The sequence below is a fragment of the Anoplophora glabripennis genome, unplaced genomic scaffold (assembly GCF_000390285.2).
Source record: "Anoplophora glabripennis isolate ALB-LARVAE unplaced genomic scaffold, Agla_2.0 scaffold1309, whole genome shotgun sequence".
NCBI lineage: Eukaryota > Metazoa > Arthropoda > Insecta > Coleoptera > Cerambycidae > Anoplophora > Anoplophora glabripennis.
Genome location: NW_019417392.1, coordinates 67361 through 85576, shown reverse-complemented (window position 1 = coordinate 85576; position 18216 = coordinate 67361). Strand labels below are relative to the sequence as shown.

The following is an 18216-nucleotide window of genomic DNA, read 5'->3' as shown; positions in this document are numbered from 1 at the left end:
ATATAAATATAATTGGTCAAGTAGCCCAACAACTGATGCAACCACTTCCAAACGAGGGCAGAGTGGAACCAAGGGGCCAACGTACTAGGAATGAAAATTTTTTTGAAGTTACGATTCCTCAAACAAATGATCTGTTTAAAGAACATTTTCGGATGTCACGACGAGCATTTCAGGTCTGTTTATAAACATGAGAAATAAGTAATTACTTATTTATTTATGTTCTGTGATTATGATCACTGATCATGTATCAAGTATCAGTTCAGAGCGAACAGCCGAGCTGAGCAGACGTTTTTGTTTGTGAGGTGAAGTGAGTGCAACGAACAAAATCTACCTGCCTTTATTAAGGCTACCTGGAAAGAATCCCTTTCTTTCCTTTTAATCACCGACCTAATCCCCAGCTTAAGCATAGAGGCCGTCGGCATCTTTGTCGCAGGTACCTGTCCCGGGGTTATGCCTAGGTAAATTTTTACTTATTTATCAGTTATTTGTATTATTTTAGAATGCATTTCTTTAAAATTGCGACCCCTGACAAACAATATACCAGACAGACAAATAACCCAAAAGACACGTACGCCCCCGTAAGGGGGCATCCCCACACGACTAACACGTACACACCCTCATACACACGCACACACACACACACACACACCACACACGCACACAATGTCGGACTCCGAAAACGAGGAGAACATATACATATACATGGACGATACAGACAGCGAAAGACCCTCTTCAAGAGTCTCCGCTTCACCAAAAAACATGACCAACTAAAACAGATTTATACGAACAGTTACAAACACAAAAACATGAAAACGAGACGCTAAAACAACAAATACACGAACTGACAGAACAAAACACCCGACAATACCAACAAATACTAACCATGACACAGCAAATCGTCGATTTGCAAAAAACAATTAAACTTTCGGACGAAAACACCACTAAATTACACCAAAAACTTGACAAACTCATTAACAAACAAATGACAGACAATATACCCCAGACAGGCACACACACACACCCCCCACACACACACCCCACACACACACACGCACAGAGAAACGCAAAAAACACACAGCGGAATCCTCTAGCGAGGACGAAGCCCCCAGACATAAAAAATCAGACAAAACAAACAAAACACGACCACAAACACCAAACACGCGCCCCCCGACACCTAAACCCTCCACAAGCGCCCTACAAAACACCCCACAAAACACACAACAACAGACAGACAAAACCAAACAAGTCCCCCCGGTAATCTTGCGAAAGCAAGAACGGTGGACGCAAGTACAAAAAATACTCACGACACTTAACATTAACTACACAAAAGCCAAATTGACTAAAGACGGTATAGCCATATACCCAAACACACCTAATGACCACAGACTATTGACAAAGACACTGACAGACAAAGGCGAGGAGTACCACACCTTCACCCTCAGCGAAGAAAAAACGCTGAGGGTGGTGATACGCGGAATACCTGCGGGTGTTTCGCCAAGTGAGGTCCAACTCGACCTCGCAAGACAAGGGTTCCCCGGCGCAATAGTGCACCGCATGGCGAGCCGTCAAAATAAACAGGAAATGCCCCTGGTCCTAGTTCAGGCCCCACAGGACCAGGAGGACAGCCTGAAGGTACCCCGCTGCTGCTCGCTCGTGGTTCGAGTAGAGCTGCAGCGAAAGCAGCGGGTTGCCACACAGTGCCACCGGTGCCAGCGGTTCGTCCACGGCCAGACCCGGTGCACAGCTGAGCCAAATTGTGTAAAATGTGGCGAATACCACAGCACGCACGTCTGCAAAAAGGCCAAAGACACGCGCGCCAGGTGTGCAAATTGCGCCGGGCCACACCCCGCAAGCTATATGGGGTGCCCTCAGTACCCCAAAGCTAAAAACACAAAAACACAAAACACAGACACACACACGACACAAAACACTACACAAACACACAGACAGCCCCTCCTACCCACCCCAAACACAACCTCGGGACGCACATACGCTGACATGACCAGAAAAACACAAAACACGCAAAAACAAAAACACAACCCCTCACCACACGCACGCACAGACACGACACCCTCCCAACCGGGCGCGGCGGCCCTGATTCGACAGAGAGCTAGATAAAGACATAATCGCCCCCGCATCTCCTGACGAACTAATACTGACTATACGCAGACTTAAAAACAGAAAAGCCCCCGGACCCGACAATATACACAACACGACACTTAAACGACTACCACACAAGGGCCTCATGGCCCTACTAAACATAACAAACGCGACACTCAGACTAAGACACTTCCCTACCCGCTGGAAAACGGCAAACATAATCCTTATCCCAAAACCCAACAAAAATCACACCATCCCATCCAACTACCGGCCCATTAGCCTGCTCCCGGCTATGAGCAAAGTGGTAGAAAAAATTATCCTAACCCGTCTAAGAACCCACTCCCAAGAACTGCAAGTCATTCCAGACGAGCAGTTCGCCTTCCGACCCAATCACTCCACTGAACTCCAAATCCTTCGCCTTACCGAGCACATCACGGCGGCCTTCAACAGGGGACAGTACACTGGTGCTGTCTTCCTGGACGTCGCAAAGGCCTTCGATAAGGTTTGGCGTGAAGGCCTACTGATGAAAATGCTCACCAACCAATATCCCATATCCTTTACCAAACTCATAAAATCCTACCTACACCACCGAAAATTCCGCATCCAAATCCAAGATTCCCTTTCCACCACCCGTCCCATGGAGGCCGGTGTCCCCCAGGGCACCGTCCTGTCCCCACACCTATACACCATTTACAACTCCGACATCCCACATCCCCCCAACACCAACATATACTTATACGCCGACGACCTGACAATCACATCCCAATCCGTAGATCCTAGATATTCCGTCTACCTCCTCCAAAGCTCCTTAGACCAACTTGAAACCTGGTGCAACAGGTGGAAAGTCAAAATTAATCCCAACAAAAGTTCGGCTATCCTTTTTACCAAACGAAAAATCCCACAAAACCTCGACAGACTGACACTATCCCAGGAACCTATCTCCTGGAATCGACAAACACGATACCTGGGCGTGACGATGGACCAGCGTCTCACGTGGAAACCGCACATCGTGGAGACGGTGGCGCGAGCGAAGACCACCAGGGCTAGGCTCTATCCCTTACTCAAAGGTGGAAACACCCTCAGTTTAAGGAATAAGCGAACGCTTATCAAGGTGGTACTTCAACCGCAGCTAACCTACGCCTCCACGGCGTGGGGTCACGCGGCAAAAAGCCACTTAAAGTCATTACAGGCTGTGGAAAACATAGCCCTCCGCACGGCCACCGACGCGCCCTGGTACGTAAGAAACACTGACATATTACGAGACTTACAATACACAAACGCTACACAGACAATAAGACAAAACGCGGAGAAACGATTTGACGTAGCCGCTAGACATGACAATCCCCTCCTCAGGCAAGCCGTTGACTACGTACCCGACGTGACCGACAAACACAAAAGACCTAGACACCAACTTTTTGACCCTGGGTGACCACCCCAATGACCCCCCCCCCTGCCCGCTAACCTTTTCTGTTTCAGAGACAGCCAGGATCAAGAAACGAAGACAACGACACACACACACACACATACACACCCCCCATACCCTCCTTAACCCTCCCCTCCCGCGCTAGCCTAAGGGCCACCTTAGCAAAGCGCATCCCAGGCTGCATAGCCGCACTACCCTACCCAACCATACCACACATAAACATGACACTACCCCCGGGGTTTACACAGACGAGCCGGCGAAGCAAGAAGAGCGCCAGAAGAAAGGGCCCTAGCCGGCGGGGCCCAGCCAGGACAAAAGGAGGTCCCACAAAGCGCCTACACCGGCCGCATTTGCGGTCGGGGTAGACGACGGATGGGGCCCACCTACGAAGGCTGTCCAGGCCTACACGAGATGAGGCAGGATAAAGAGGGATAATCCCCCTCGATCCCAAATCATTGAGGCCAATTTCTAGCCATGGAATAATGGCGTGATGAACGCAACCATTGATTTCGGGTTCCTTGTGTAGTCTCCATGGTCGGCGAGTTCAGTAGTTTATTAGGTTATATATATACCTATATAGATTAATAATTAATAAAATGTGCCCTATAAATGGATTTACATGTATTTGCCTAATCTTTGTAATTGTCTATGGTATTGGATTAGTAATTTTTCTAAGCGATTTTGAAGAAAATAAATGTGAGATGACTTATATGTTTGAATATCCAAAGTTTGTTGTAAGTAAATAATAATGTATTAGGTTAAATAATCGATGTGAAAATTTTATCTGTAAAATTTGCCATTTAACATTTAATATTAAAAAGGCATTATTTTCAACATAACAATTTACACTTTAATAATCAAATGTTCCTTTATTGAGTACGTTGTAGTACAACTCTTCACGAGTAAAATAAGCCCTCGAACAAGTCTGTACGACGTCTCAAAGATGAGGAAATTATAATTTGCCAAGAGCTTTTTTTAGATTTTAGATAATAGAGGACATGTAGATGTGCTTTATAGAGATTTTTCGAGGGCTTTTGATAGGATACATCACAAGGTTTTACTTTATAAACTGGCAAGCTTTGTTTTTCTAACGAATTTATTGATTTTATCAGTGCAATTGAATGTACTATGTTAGTTACAATGGTTTGGTTCTACCTCTTAGCAACCTCTGGAGTACCTTAGGGTTTTACACTTGATCCATTACTGTTTGTTTTGTTCATTAATGATCTAAATGAAATCATCAGCTGTCGTATTAAGTTATTGATTGTATGCAGATGATTTATCCGTAACTAGTCTTGAAGATTGTAATAATTTGCAGAAAGAATTTGACATTATACAATCCTGATGTGTTGAAAATAGATTACATCTTAACTCATCCAAGTGTAAGATCTTAAGTTTTTCCGGAAAGTTATCGGTCCATAAATTTAATTATAGTATTGATAATATTGTGTTATCCTGGTGTGAGTCTTGCAAGGATTTGAGTGTATTGTTTGACACAAAATTTTCTTTTACTGATCATTTAGTCCTTCAAATAAATGAAGCGTTAAAATTGTATGGATTTATATTAAGAAACTGTAAGCAATTTACAGACATAAATGCTATTAAAACTTTATATTTTGCGTATGTACGTTCTAGATTGGAGTATGCACTGCTTGTTTGGTATCCTTTTTGTAATATACAAAAGACACTTGTTGAACCTGTTCAGATAAAGTTTTTGAAGTACCTAGCTGGTATTTAAAGATGTTGGTGTTTATCCTGAGAGGGGTATAAGTTACAGTGTGTTAACTAGTCGATTTGGTATTACCAGTGTAGAGACCAAAAGAATTTGTATTTCAGTAACTTTTTTATACAGGGTGTCCCATAATAACTTGTACAACGAAAGACCACAGATTCGTGAACTCAAAATAGGCCGATTTAGGCTAATTCACCTATATCCGAAATCGGTTCATTTGGTCGCTAGATGACCTCAAACTTGGTGAAAATTTTTTGAATTTTTTAAATAACTCGAATATGTATTAATCGATTTTGATTATTTTTGGGGTGTGGACTTTTACTTTTAATCTAAACCTTTTGTGGTTATACAGTTTTTTTTAAGACTTACACTTATAAAATTGATGTATGGTGATAATATCCGTTCATAACTTTTTCCTCTTTTGGGCTATTGCCTCATTATTATGACAACAATTTTTTATTTGATAGGTGATACCATTTGGAAGTATTTGGGTCCCTTGTAAAATTTTGATTAAACAAGCGGTTTGGGTATAAAAAAATATTTTTTAAATGCTACATTTTCTTGCCACCCATATTATAATATTTAAATAGTGCTAGTAGGCACTGATTTTGTAGGTTGATGTAATTTTAGTTTGATCTTTAATTCATTGTATCTACCAATTCTTAATGAGTGTTTACTACGATAAGATATACCACAAGTTATTTACAACATGCCTAATTTTATCAAGATAATTAGTAAAAACAATCAAATACAATAAAAAATGCTGGAGATAAAAGCAACAAAGTTAATTTTATTAAATTTAGTACAACTTTAGTAATAGGAACTGTTCAAAAGGACCACCGTTGTTTCTACAACAAAGGTTAATTCAACAAAGAAAGTTAAAGGACACCCTTTGCCCCGCCCTTTGCAGTTCTTGAATGTACCTGAAGTTCCGAACGTTCGTTTGAACGAAAATGAAATCCCGTAATATCACGTTTAATCTTATTTAAAATGATTTTACCAACTAAATTCTGACTTCTGTAAACGAAAACAATACTTCCCCATCATCGGAAGCCACCCCCATATTAACCACCCTTAAAACGTAGTTACATGTATTTTAGAAAATTAGCCCCGTACCACTCTATATTTGACATAGGTTGTTAACATTACTTTTATACTGATTTTTAAGAAACCTTTTGTCACTATCGGAAGACACCCTGTCAACAACCCTTAAAACTGTCATTATTTATATCTCCAATCAAGCTTAAAAAGCCACGTTAAATTTGATTTAAAAAGTTTACGTTTCATTTACATCCATTTACAAAACCTATTGCCGCCCTTTGTTGCCACCGGAAACTTCCCTATCACTATGAACTACCCTTGGAAAGGTCATGTATTCTATTCCAAATATCAAGTCCGCTATCACATTAAATCTGCCTTAAAATTTTACGATAACATCTATATTGATTTATAAATACTATTACTGCCCTTCATTGCCATCAGAACCCACCCCGTCAACTACCCTTAAACAGGTAATATCTTATATCCCCTGTATAAGGCTGAAAGCCATAATAAATTTTAAGTAAATTGTTAAAATTATATTTGTATTGACTTACAACTACCATTAATATCAATTGTTGCCACCGGAATCCACCCCATCAACAGCCCTTACATCAGTTGTGTATTATTTCCCCGTTATCAAGCTTAAAGCCATAATAGATTTTAAGTAAATTGTAAAAATTATATTTATATTGACAGATGACAACTATTAATATCCTTTGTTGCCACCGGAATCCACCCCAACAACAACCCTTAAATCAGTTGTTTATTATTTCCCCGTTATCAAGCTGAAAGCCATAATAGATTTTAAGTAAATTGTTAAAATTATATTTATATTGACTTATGATAACTATTAATACCCTTTGTTGCCATCGGAATCCACCCCATCAACAACCCTTAAATCAGTTGTTTATTATTTTCTCGTTATCAAACTTAAAGCCATAATAGATTTTAAGTAAATTGTTAAAATTATATTTATATTGACTTATGATAACTATTAATACCATTTGTTGCCATCGGAATCCACCCCATCAACAACCCTTAAATCAGTTGTTTATTATTTCCTCGTTATCAAGCTTAAAGCCATAATAGATTTTAAGTAAATTGTTAAAATTATATTTATATTGACTTATGACAACTATTAATATCCTTTGTTGCCAACGGAATCCACCCCAACAACAACCCTTGAGTCAGTTGTTTATTATTTCCCCGTTATCAAGCTTAAAGCCATAATAGATTTTGAGTAAATTGTTAAAATTATATTTATATATACTTATGATAACTATTAATACCCTTTGTTGCCACCGGAATCCACCCCATCAACAACCCTTAAATCAGTTGTTTATTATTTCCTCGTTATCAAGCTTAAAGCCATAATAGATTTTAAGTAAATTTAAAAAAATTTTTTTTGTTTTTTGGACAAAATTTTATTTTTTTATTTTTTTATGTGGCCTTAAAAAATACATACAATCCTAAATTTTCACCCTTCTACCATCAACCCTTATTTTTTAATAGCGATATTAGTAATTCAATAATTTTCAACCCCGGTCGATAACTGATCAATTATAGGCGTCGACCGGTGTCACTTCTGACCCAGTAAACAGCACGGAGTAGGGATGGGATCTCTTTCACACAATGAGCCGTTTCTCACTCTCTACAGTTTTCGGCCATTATTATTATTGTTTGTGCATCAACCATAATAATGACATTTACTATTACCATTCATAAAAAAAATATATACACGATATACACTGAATAACACTAAATATAATATAGATGGTAGAAGTGAAATTTTTTTATGAAAAATCTACTAAAATAATCCTAGGATTAATTTATATGGCAAAACAACGTTTGCCGGGTCAACCTAGTAGACTATAAAATTATTCCAGTCGAAAACATATGTAGTAATAATTAATATTAAATAAATTTTTCGTGATCTAATGCAATATAATAGCAATTTGAAACAAAAATTGAAATGATCTTTTTGCAAAACGAACAGTATAGGTGTTCTGTCATAATCTTCAATTTGACAAGGCGACGTCTCACTATCATACACTGAGCTTCTTGATAGTTATCATATAGATTCTCGGTTTGCACATTTTACTTTTTTCTCATAAATCCATATTATGTTTCATACGCATTTTATATTGCTTTTCCTTTGTATCTTGGATGTTCATCAAGTTTACGGAATATGTGCAAAGCACAGTTGACAGTAATGACAGTTGACCCAACTTTTACCACTACGGCATGGCAATGGCACTGTTGCCAGATTTCATCCAGTATTTTACATGCTCTTAATAAATAAATAGACACTTATATTCAAATAAAAAGTTAATTGCCGTGCATTAAACACGAAAAATATATGCAAGCTAATATGTGTTGTATAAATTTCACTCGTATATATTATATTTAGTTCTCTCAAATTAGTTTATGTAAGGTTGGTACTACAACGAAACTACCGTGTATAAGCATAGGCTTCCCTCCCGCACGGCCTACCCCGCAAGAGATGTATCGAACGTCCTTAAGTCAGTTGTTTATTATTTCCCCGTTATCAAGCTTAAAGCCATAATGGATTTTAAGTAAATTGTTAAAATTATATTTGTATTGACATAACTATTGATACATTTTTTTGCCACCGGAATTCACCCAGTCAACTACCCTTAATTCAGTTGTGTCTTGTATGCCCGATATCAAGCTTAAAGCTATAATGGATTTTAAGTAAATTGTTAAAAGTATATTTATATTGACTTATAACAACTATTGATACCCTTTTCTACCACCGGAATCCACCCCGTCAACTACCCCTAAATCAGTTGTGTATTACGTACACGATATCAAGCTTAACTCCATAACAGATTTTAAGAGAATTGTTAACTTATACTGTCTTATAATAACTATACAACATATATAATGCACAACTGATTTAAGGGTGGTTGATGGGATGGATTCCGGTGGCAACAAAGGGTATTAATAGTTAAGACAATATAAGTGTAATGTTATCAATTCACTTAAAATCTGTTATGGCTTTAAGCTTGATATCGTGTACTTAATACACAACTGATTTAGGGGTAGTTGCGGGGTGGATTCCGGTGGCAACAAAGGGTATTAATAGTAGTCATAAGTCAATATAAATATAATTGTAACAATTTACTTAAAATCCATTATGGCTTTAAGCTTGATACCGGGGAAGTAATGGACAACTGATGTAAGGGTTGTTGATGGGGTGGATTCCGGTAGCAACAAAGGGTATTAATAGTTGTTATAAGTCAATATAAATATAATATTAATAATTTACTTAATATCTATTATGGCTTTAAGCTTGATAAAGGGGAAATAATAAACAACTGATTTAAGGGTTGTTGATGGGGTGGATTCCGGTGGCAACAAAGGGTATTAATAGTTCTCATAAGTCAATATAAATAGAATTTTAACAATTTACTTAAAATCTATTATGGCTTTAAGCTTGATAACGGGGAAATAATAAACAACTGATTTAAGGGTTGTTGTTGGGATGGATTTCGGTGGCAACAAAGGATATTAATAGTTGTCATAAGTCTATATAAATATAATTTTAACAATTTACTAAAAATCTATTATGGCTTTAAGCTTGATAACAGGGAAATAGTAAACAACTGATTTAAGGATTGTTGATGGGGTGGATTCCGGTGGCAACAAAGGGTATTAATAGTTCTCTTAAGTCAATATAAATATAATTTTAATAATTTACTTAAAATCTATTATGGCATTAAGCTTGATACCGGAGAAATAATAAACTGATTTAAGGGTTGTTGTTGGGGTGGATTCCGGTGGCAACAGAAGATATTAATAGTTGTCATAAGTCATTATAAATATAATTTTAACAATTTACTAAAAATCTATTATGGCTTTAAGCTTGATAACGGGGAAATAATAAACAACTGATTGAAGGGTTGTTAATGGGGTGGATTCCGGTGGCAACAAAGAGTATTAATAGTTGTCATAAGTCAATATAAATATAATTTTAACAATTTACTTAAAATCTGTTATGGCTTTAAGCTTGATAACGGGGAAATAATGAACAATTGATTTAAGGGTTGTTATTGGGGTGGATTCCGGTGTCAATAAAGGATATTAATAGTTGTCATAAGTCAATATAAATATAATTTTTACAATTTACTTAAAATGTATTATTGCTTTAAGCTTGATAACGGGGAAATAATACACAACTGATGTAAGGGTTATTGATGGGGTGGATTCCGGTGGCAACAATTGGTATTAATAGTTGTTGTAAGTCAATACAAATATAACTTTAACAATTTACTTAAAATTTATTATGGCTTTCAGCCTTATACAGGGGATATAAGATATTACCTGTTTAAGGGTAGTTGACGGGGTGGGTTCTGTTGGCAATGAAGGGCAGTAATAATATTTATAAATCAATATAGATGTTATCGTAAAATTTTAAGGCAGATTTAATGTGATAGCAGGCTTGATATTTGGAATAGAATACTTGACCTTTCCAAGGGTAGTTCATAGTGATACGGTAGTTTCCGGTGGCAACAAAGGGCAGCAATAGGTTTTGTAAATGGATATAAATGAAACGTAAACTTTTTAAATCAAATTTAACGTGGCTTTTTAAGCTTGATTGGAGATATAAGTAGGTAATGCCAGTTTTAAGGGTTGTTGACAGGGTGTCTTCCGATAGTGACAAAAGGTCCAAATGTTTCTTAAAAATCAGTATAAAAGTGATGTTAACAACCTATGTCAAATATAGAGTGGTACGGAGCTAATTTTCTAAAATACATATAACTAAGTTTTAAGGGTGATTAATATGAGGGGTGGCTTCCGATGATGGGGAGGTATTGTTTTCATCTACAGAAGTCAGAATTTAGTTGGTAAAAACATTTTAAGTACGATTAAACGTGATATTACGGGTTTTCATTTTCGTTCAAACGAACGTTCGGAACTTCAGGTACATGTTCTTGAGGGCAACTTTTTAAAACATTTTTGGTAATTTCGATATGCCTCCGCAACTCTTCTTCAGTGTTAAACGTGGAAGCATACACTGTTGTTTTCAGAGTGCCCCAAAGATAATAGTCGCAAGGTGTTAAGTCTGGCGAACGTGCAGGCCAGTTAACAGGAACATTATCCCCTCTACCAATCCATCAATGAGGGAATCTTTGGTTCAGATACTGCTGGACATTTACAGTGAAATGTGGTGGAGCTCCATCATGCATAAACCACATGTTGGCTCGGAGTAATAATGGTACATCTTCCAATAACTGGGTAAAGTGTTTTGCAAAAATTGTAAATAAAATTCCCCATTCGGTCTATTGGGTAGAATAATAAGGCCAGTAATAATGCTATCAATGATCCCCAACCAAATATTGATGCGAAATTCATGCTGATAATGTTTCACTTTGACAGTATGTGGATTTTCTTGAGCATAGACATGGTCGTAGTGAATATTTATTATTCCACTTCTGGTAAAACAGGCTTCATCAGTAAAAATAATTTTTTTGTGGAAATTCAGATCATGGATTCTTTGTTGCTGAATGAACCTGCATAAAACCAGACACATATTTAAATCCTGCTCAAGATTTTGTACAGGCTGGATGTGATACAGGTGTAATAATTGCTTCCTCAAAGTGCGATTCACATAATTTTTTGAGACTCCCAATCGTACACTCAATCGTCTAGTATTGCGTACTACTCATTGGATTTTCAACAATCAATTGCATCCAGAATCTGTTCCTCGAGTTCAGCTCTAACGAGGCACCCATGATCAGCAGTTCGGATGGCAAAAGAACCACATTCACGAAGATGTCTCTCATTGTTTGAAAATGTTTTGTGGTTAGGCACCTGTCTATTTGGATAACGCTCAAGATAAACTCTCACACTTTGTCGACAGTTTCCTTGACGGAAACCCAACACTATTATCATGTCAGTTTGCTCTGAATTTGTATAGGCTATGATTAATAAATGATAACAATTAACAATTCCCTTCGACAAGTTCAAATTCAAAATTTAACTTGACAGCAATGACATTTTTGTACATGGCCAACCTACAAAATCAATGCCTATTAGTACTGTTTAAATATTATAATATGGGTGGCAAGATAATGTAGATGTTTAAAAAATAATTTTTTGTCCCCAAACCGCTCATTTAATCAAAATTTTACAAGAGGCCCAAAAACCCTATCAAACAAAAAGTTGTTGTCATTGAGGACTGCACTGCACTGAGAAAGACATTAAATATCCATATCGTGAGGCTGTTGGTAGTCTTTTATATCTAACAGAAAAAACTAGACGTGATCTGTTGTTTGCTGTAAATTTTTGTAGCCGAAAAACTGAATATCCAGGGGAACAAGATGTTACCAACGTTTAAAAATTTATTCGATATTTAATGTCATCAGAAGAAGAGGGAATTTTCTATAAAAGACAAAGCAATGAAGATAAGTTAGTGGCATATAGTGACTCTGATTTTGTAGTGAATACGACAACTAGAAGAAGCACAACTGGGTATATTATATTGTTCTGTTGTGGCCCAATCAGCTGGTGTTCCAGAAGACAGCCCACAGTATCTTTTTCGTCTACTGAAGCCGAATACATAGCAGCTGCTGAGTGTGTAAAGGAGTTGTTGTATATAAAAAGTGTAATAGATGAACTTACTAATAATCAGATTGAGATTGAATTTTATGTGGATAATCAGAGTGCCATCATATTGATTAAAACGGGACAATAAACAGCTACTCATTTGAACACATTTTCAAAATTAACAAAGCACGTCCTAGAACATGTTTTAAGTGAAACATGAGATAAAATTAACAGACAGAAGGAGATCATATTCGCTAGGGTTTGTTGGAACTTCCAAAGAAATATTAATTTGTACATTGAAGAGGCAGGACAACATTTTTTAATATTTTTTGTAAAGGTACCTAGTACCTAAATTCAAATTATTACAATAACAAAAGTAATGTCGAAAAGGTATTATTAAATCAATTTTAGGTTATTATTTTAAGGTCAGTTTAGGCCCTTTGGTATTGGAGGGTATGCATCAAATTAAGATCTTGAATACAAAAGAATACTAGTGAGTGTGCAAAATTTAAATAAAATTCGTGCGTTTGCAAACGAGTTATTAGAAAGCATTATCTAATTACAATTTTTTTTATTGACATCTTTTCCATATATATTAAAAGCTGTAGGTTACTCTCGCTCTCACAGTCGGCCGCGAAAAGAGGCGTACGGTATTATCAAAGGCTTTCCTCGCGAGTCGCGCAGCGACGAGCCAATGGGCCTAAAGGGCCCCTCGGTCCTTTATCCAAACGTCGTATCAGAGAACACTATACCAACGAGAAGCGACAGCAAGGCTTTCTGCTTTAACAGTTTTGGGTTGTGTTGTTGTCAGTTGTCAGTGGCTGTCAGAGCCGCCAAATATAAATAGAAGAAACGAGTATAGTTATTTACGTTACAAGGCCGGGAAATGGTATATTAAAGTACAAGTCTAGATGTTTACGGACGAGGCGACGAAGGAGCCGAGTCAGGAATTTCTAGACGAGTACTTTAATGACATTTCACGGCCGTGTATCGTACAACGTTTTTTTTATACTGTGTTGTATTAAAAATGAAATTTTAAGGTTTTATTTTACATAACCTGCCTGTATGTAGGTGTTAGCGTGGTTTCGATTCTTGTTTTATCGCATAGCTTTTGATTTACCTTAGTGATGTAAAAATAAAAATAACGAATTTGACAGTTTGTCATCCCGTGCGTATTTTGTGATAATTTTCGTAAAAAATGGAAGAAATCGAGCTAAAATGTGCTGAAGCAACCAGTAAATTGGTGCCTACGAAGTCTTCTGCTCGTTATGAGAAGGAATACCAGCTCTTCAACGTGTGGAGAAAAACCTATAAGGTGGAAAACGACCTGAATGAGAATATCCTATTGGCGTACTTCTTGGATATCTCCAAAAAGATGAATCCTGCGACAATGCGGGCAAAATATTCGATGCTCAAGTCTATGCTGATGGTAAAAGAAGGTGATATTTGAAAATATCCAAAATTATTCTTCTTCTTCTTCTTCTTCTTCTTCTTCTTCTTCTTATTGTTATTCTTATTCTTCTTCTTCTTCTTCTTCTTATTCTTCTTATTCTTCTTATTCTTCTTATTCTTCTTATTCTTCTTATTCTTATTATTCTTCTTATTCTTCTTATTCTTCTTATTCTTCTTATTCTTCTTATTCTTCTTATTCTTCTTATTCTTCTTATTCTTCTTATTCTTCTTATTCTTCTTATTCTTCTTATTCTTCTTATTCTTCTTATTCTTCTTATTCTTCTTATTCTTCTTATTCTTCTTATTCTTCTTATTCTTCTTATTCTTCTTATTCTTCTTATTCTTCTTATTCTTCTTATTCTTCTTATTCTTCTTATTCTTCTTATTCTTCTTATTCTTCTTATTCTTCTNATTGTTATTGTTATTATTATTATTAATTATTATTATAGTATCTACCTGTAAACTGTAAATCAGAAAAAAGTATTTCGGTTTTTAAAATAATGTGGTATGTTTTCTTGTAATATAGTATTACATAAGCATAGAGAATATCTTTAGAATTTTTATTTTTGTTTGCAGTGCTCGAGTGTGGATAGAAATTTGCAATAGTCTCGATTTACTGCCAAAGATTGTGAATGTATACAGGGTGGTCCGAATTTTATGCAAGAAACTTCGAGGGTAGATAGATCTCTTTAAAATAATATGTGTTTGCCTTATAAACATAGGTCTGGAACGGCCCCGTTTTAGAGATACAACAGGGTGTTGAGGTTTAAAAAAAAATGTTTTTTTGTTTATATCACACACTACCTCACAGGTGGTGTAGAAAGGAGTGTAAATAATTTTGTTAATGTGCTTACAAATTGCACTTACTTTTAAACATAAACAAATATTTTTGTAATATTATCGTTAGAAGTGTCTGCCACAAGGGGATTGTATTGGTATGAATAACTTGAGAACGGCGAATCTTAGGGAAAAAATTAAGGTCACCTTTTTTACGTATTTTGTGCATTAAAATATAAATCAGTTACGATGACATGTAAAAAATGCAGTGGCGTAGGTTTTTTTGGAAAAAAGGGGGTGACCCCTGTCCAATTGTACACCACTGGTTGAATCTTTAAAGCTCATATTTCAGGGAATATAAGGACTACTATCATACATTATATGTACCAAATTTTATTGAAATCGGTTAAGGGCCTCATATTCTTTAAATTGTGTTTTCCGCAAAGACAAATAATTTCAAACATTTAATAACTGAATAATCTAAAGCTTATCAGATAATAGGTATGTTGTCATGCCATCTGGTTATTTTCAAAGACGCCGCAATAAAACGAATAAACAGGTGCAAAAAACGATCAAACCATCAAGGTTTTAGGTACTGAAATCTACGAAAATACTAACTTTTTTATATATAATTCCACATGTAAATATTCTTATAACATTTACTTGCTTAGTCCTACATATAAAATTGTTTACTTTTATTTATAAGTACGTGAAAATAATTCTTAAAATGTGGGGTTAGAATAACAGCAAACGCATGTTTTACATACGCTTTTTTTTAGTTATTATTTTATTTGAGTAAATTTAAATGGTAACAATGAATAAACAAAACATTAAGGATTTTATTTCTGTGCTTACTTTTGTTCTACACGTTTTACTTTTAAAGATTTCAGTACCTAAAAACGCCAGAAATTTCACTATTTCTCGGCCAGGAATGTGGCCACCTTAATAGATTCCGGAGATATAAACAAAAAATCAATTTTTTTTTGACAACTTCAACACCCTGTATCTCTAAAACGGTGCCGTTCCAGACCTATGTTTATAAGGCAAACATATATTATTTTAAAGAGATCTATCTTCCCTTGAAGTTTCCTGCATAAAATTCGGACCACCCTGTATAAGAATTATAGGCTTTGTGGACACCATTTCGAAACCAAATATATTGGTAAAGGGAATGTAAAAATAACCTTATTGCCAAACGGAATACATATACCGTTTCCTCAACTTAGAAATGGGCAAGAAGAGCTAGAGGCAAAAATTATGGAAGATTGTCCCAAAGAAGTTATTGCATTGTCAGGTACCTATTTTTAAAAAACTATTTCAAATATTGCAAAAAAATATATCTGTTTAATAAAAATATTAGTTGTAAAACATCGTGTTTTATTTTTTTTATATATTATACCTAATTTTTCTACATTTTACCACAGTTATCCTTGTATTATATGAACAATGTTTGATGCTGATGCTGTTCGTTCAGTGTACATCTATTCGAAAGTGTAACTTCTCTCAGTGTAAACGATTGTGTTTCCGTCAAATCGGTCGACTCTAGCGTGACCACAAAACATCAAAGGAGCCGCCGATTCTGTCGCTTCTCGTTGGTATAGTGTTCTCTGGTCGTCTTCTGAAGGCGATCTGTTCGCGCCTTCTATGTGAAATTTTCACTTTAAAAAGAGTCCTCGCCGAAAATTGACTTTTTTCGGTGGGAGTGAGATACCCGAAGTATATCGTTACCACCGAGATAGGATCTATCTCGGTGGTAACGAGTATATCCGATATTTAAACAGAGATGGAGACAGACGTCAGTGAAGACGTCAAAATAAATTTTGTCATTTGACGCGTTTTCCCGGACGATCTGGCCACGGTGAGTCGTTACATTGCTGTAAGGCATCGGTTCCAATCATTTAGAGACGCAACTGTGGCGACAAAACTTGATTGAACATTTTCAATTTTCTGTTTACATTCGCGGAGAGCCAACGGTTCAAATAGCCCGTGCAGGCTCCACCCAGCATTAGATCGCCGTAGATCATTTTGTAAACTCAAGACTGCGAAGCCGAAGGTCCAAGATTCGAATCGCGGCCGGGTCGCATTTTTTTTTTTTGGGAAAATTTTATATATTTACCAGTCCACAGAGAAAGCACCGTGGAACAGTGCTCGAGTCGCACGCAGCGCGGCCCTAGGGCCGAAGGCCCGAGAGAAAGGTCAAACTTCGCTGACGCGAAGTTTGCCTGCCTTTCTAGTAATTTTATTATAAGACGTGGGATAAATTTTTCACGTAGGATTACCTCCCAGACACATCATTTTATCTTCAATGATTTTTAAGTAATTGATCAGCAATTGTATTTCATGTCTAATCTTTGAAGGATTTTTTATACTTATAGGAGTATAACACATTTTTATTGTAATTTCCATTCCCCATAAGTAATTAATATAAACAATAATTAAATGCAACTCAAAGTTTATAGTTCTTCATTCACCTGCAAAATTGTGAATTATTATTTTTAGAAAATTTCGAACAAAAAGGATGAGCAGTTTATAAAATATGGATTATATGCATATAGTGAAGGAACACTTACCACAAAGGTTAGAAGTATGCGTTTTGATGGAATTCCAGTATTATTTATACCTGGTAATAGAGGATCATATAAACAAGGTATTCATATTCATTAATGACCTATATGGACCCCGAATACTGGTTCAATTGTAAAGGATGTAATGAACATCTAGGGCTTATACAGGGCAAAGGGCTACAAACTGAGGCTCTGATATTTGTTGTTACATCTTTTATTATATCTACAACCAGTAGAACATACTCTATACTCGGTTTCTGTTAGATAATGATTATAATAAAACATATTGACAATTTTTAATAAGAATGGTATAACTTCAGTTCTAATTTTTAGTTTTTATGTTCCCAATTTTGTCCTTTTGAACAAAAATCTGAAATAAATCAAATATGTTTTAAGTATGTAGGTACTTTAAAGAAAACATACAAATAATGTTGAATTAGTATTTTTAATAATCAGTAATTAAGTTGTAATTATGTTGAAAGTATTCAAAGGGTGTAGCCGGGTAAGTATAGTGTTGAGTACTTATTTAAATTTAAAAACAATTGTACTTTGTT

General features: G+C 36.2%; 1 protein-coding gene across 1 annotated transcript in view; it reads left to right on the top strand.

Annotated features, from left to right (window-relative positions):
• Positions 1-4065: 4065 nt before the first annotated feature.
• LOC111692314 (GPI inositol-deacylase) overlaps positions 4066-18216 on the top strand; it is a 29957-nt gene continuing 15806 nt past the window's right edge. Inside the window, exons 1-2 of the mRNA XM_023456246.1 lie at positions 4066-4257; positions 17598-17745. Of these exons, the coding sequence (XP_023312014.1) occupies positions 4120-4257; positions 17598-17745 (286 nt within the window). The 5' untranslated portion in view covers positions 4066-4119. The remainder of the gene's footprint in view (positions 4258-17597; positions 17746-18216) is intronic.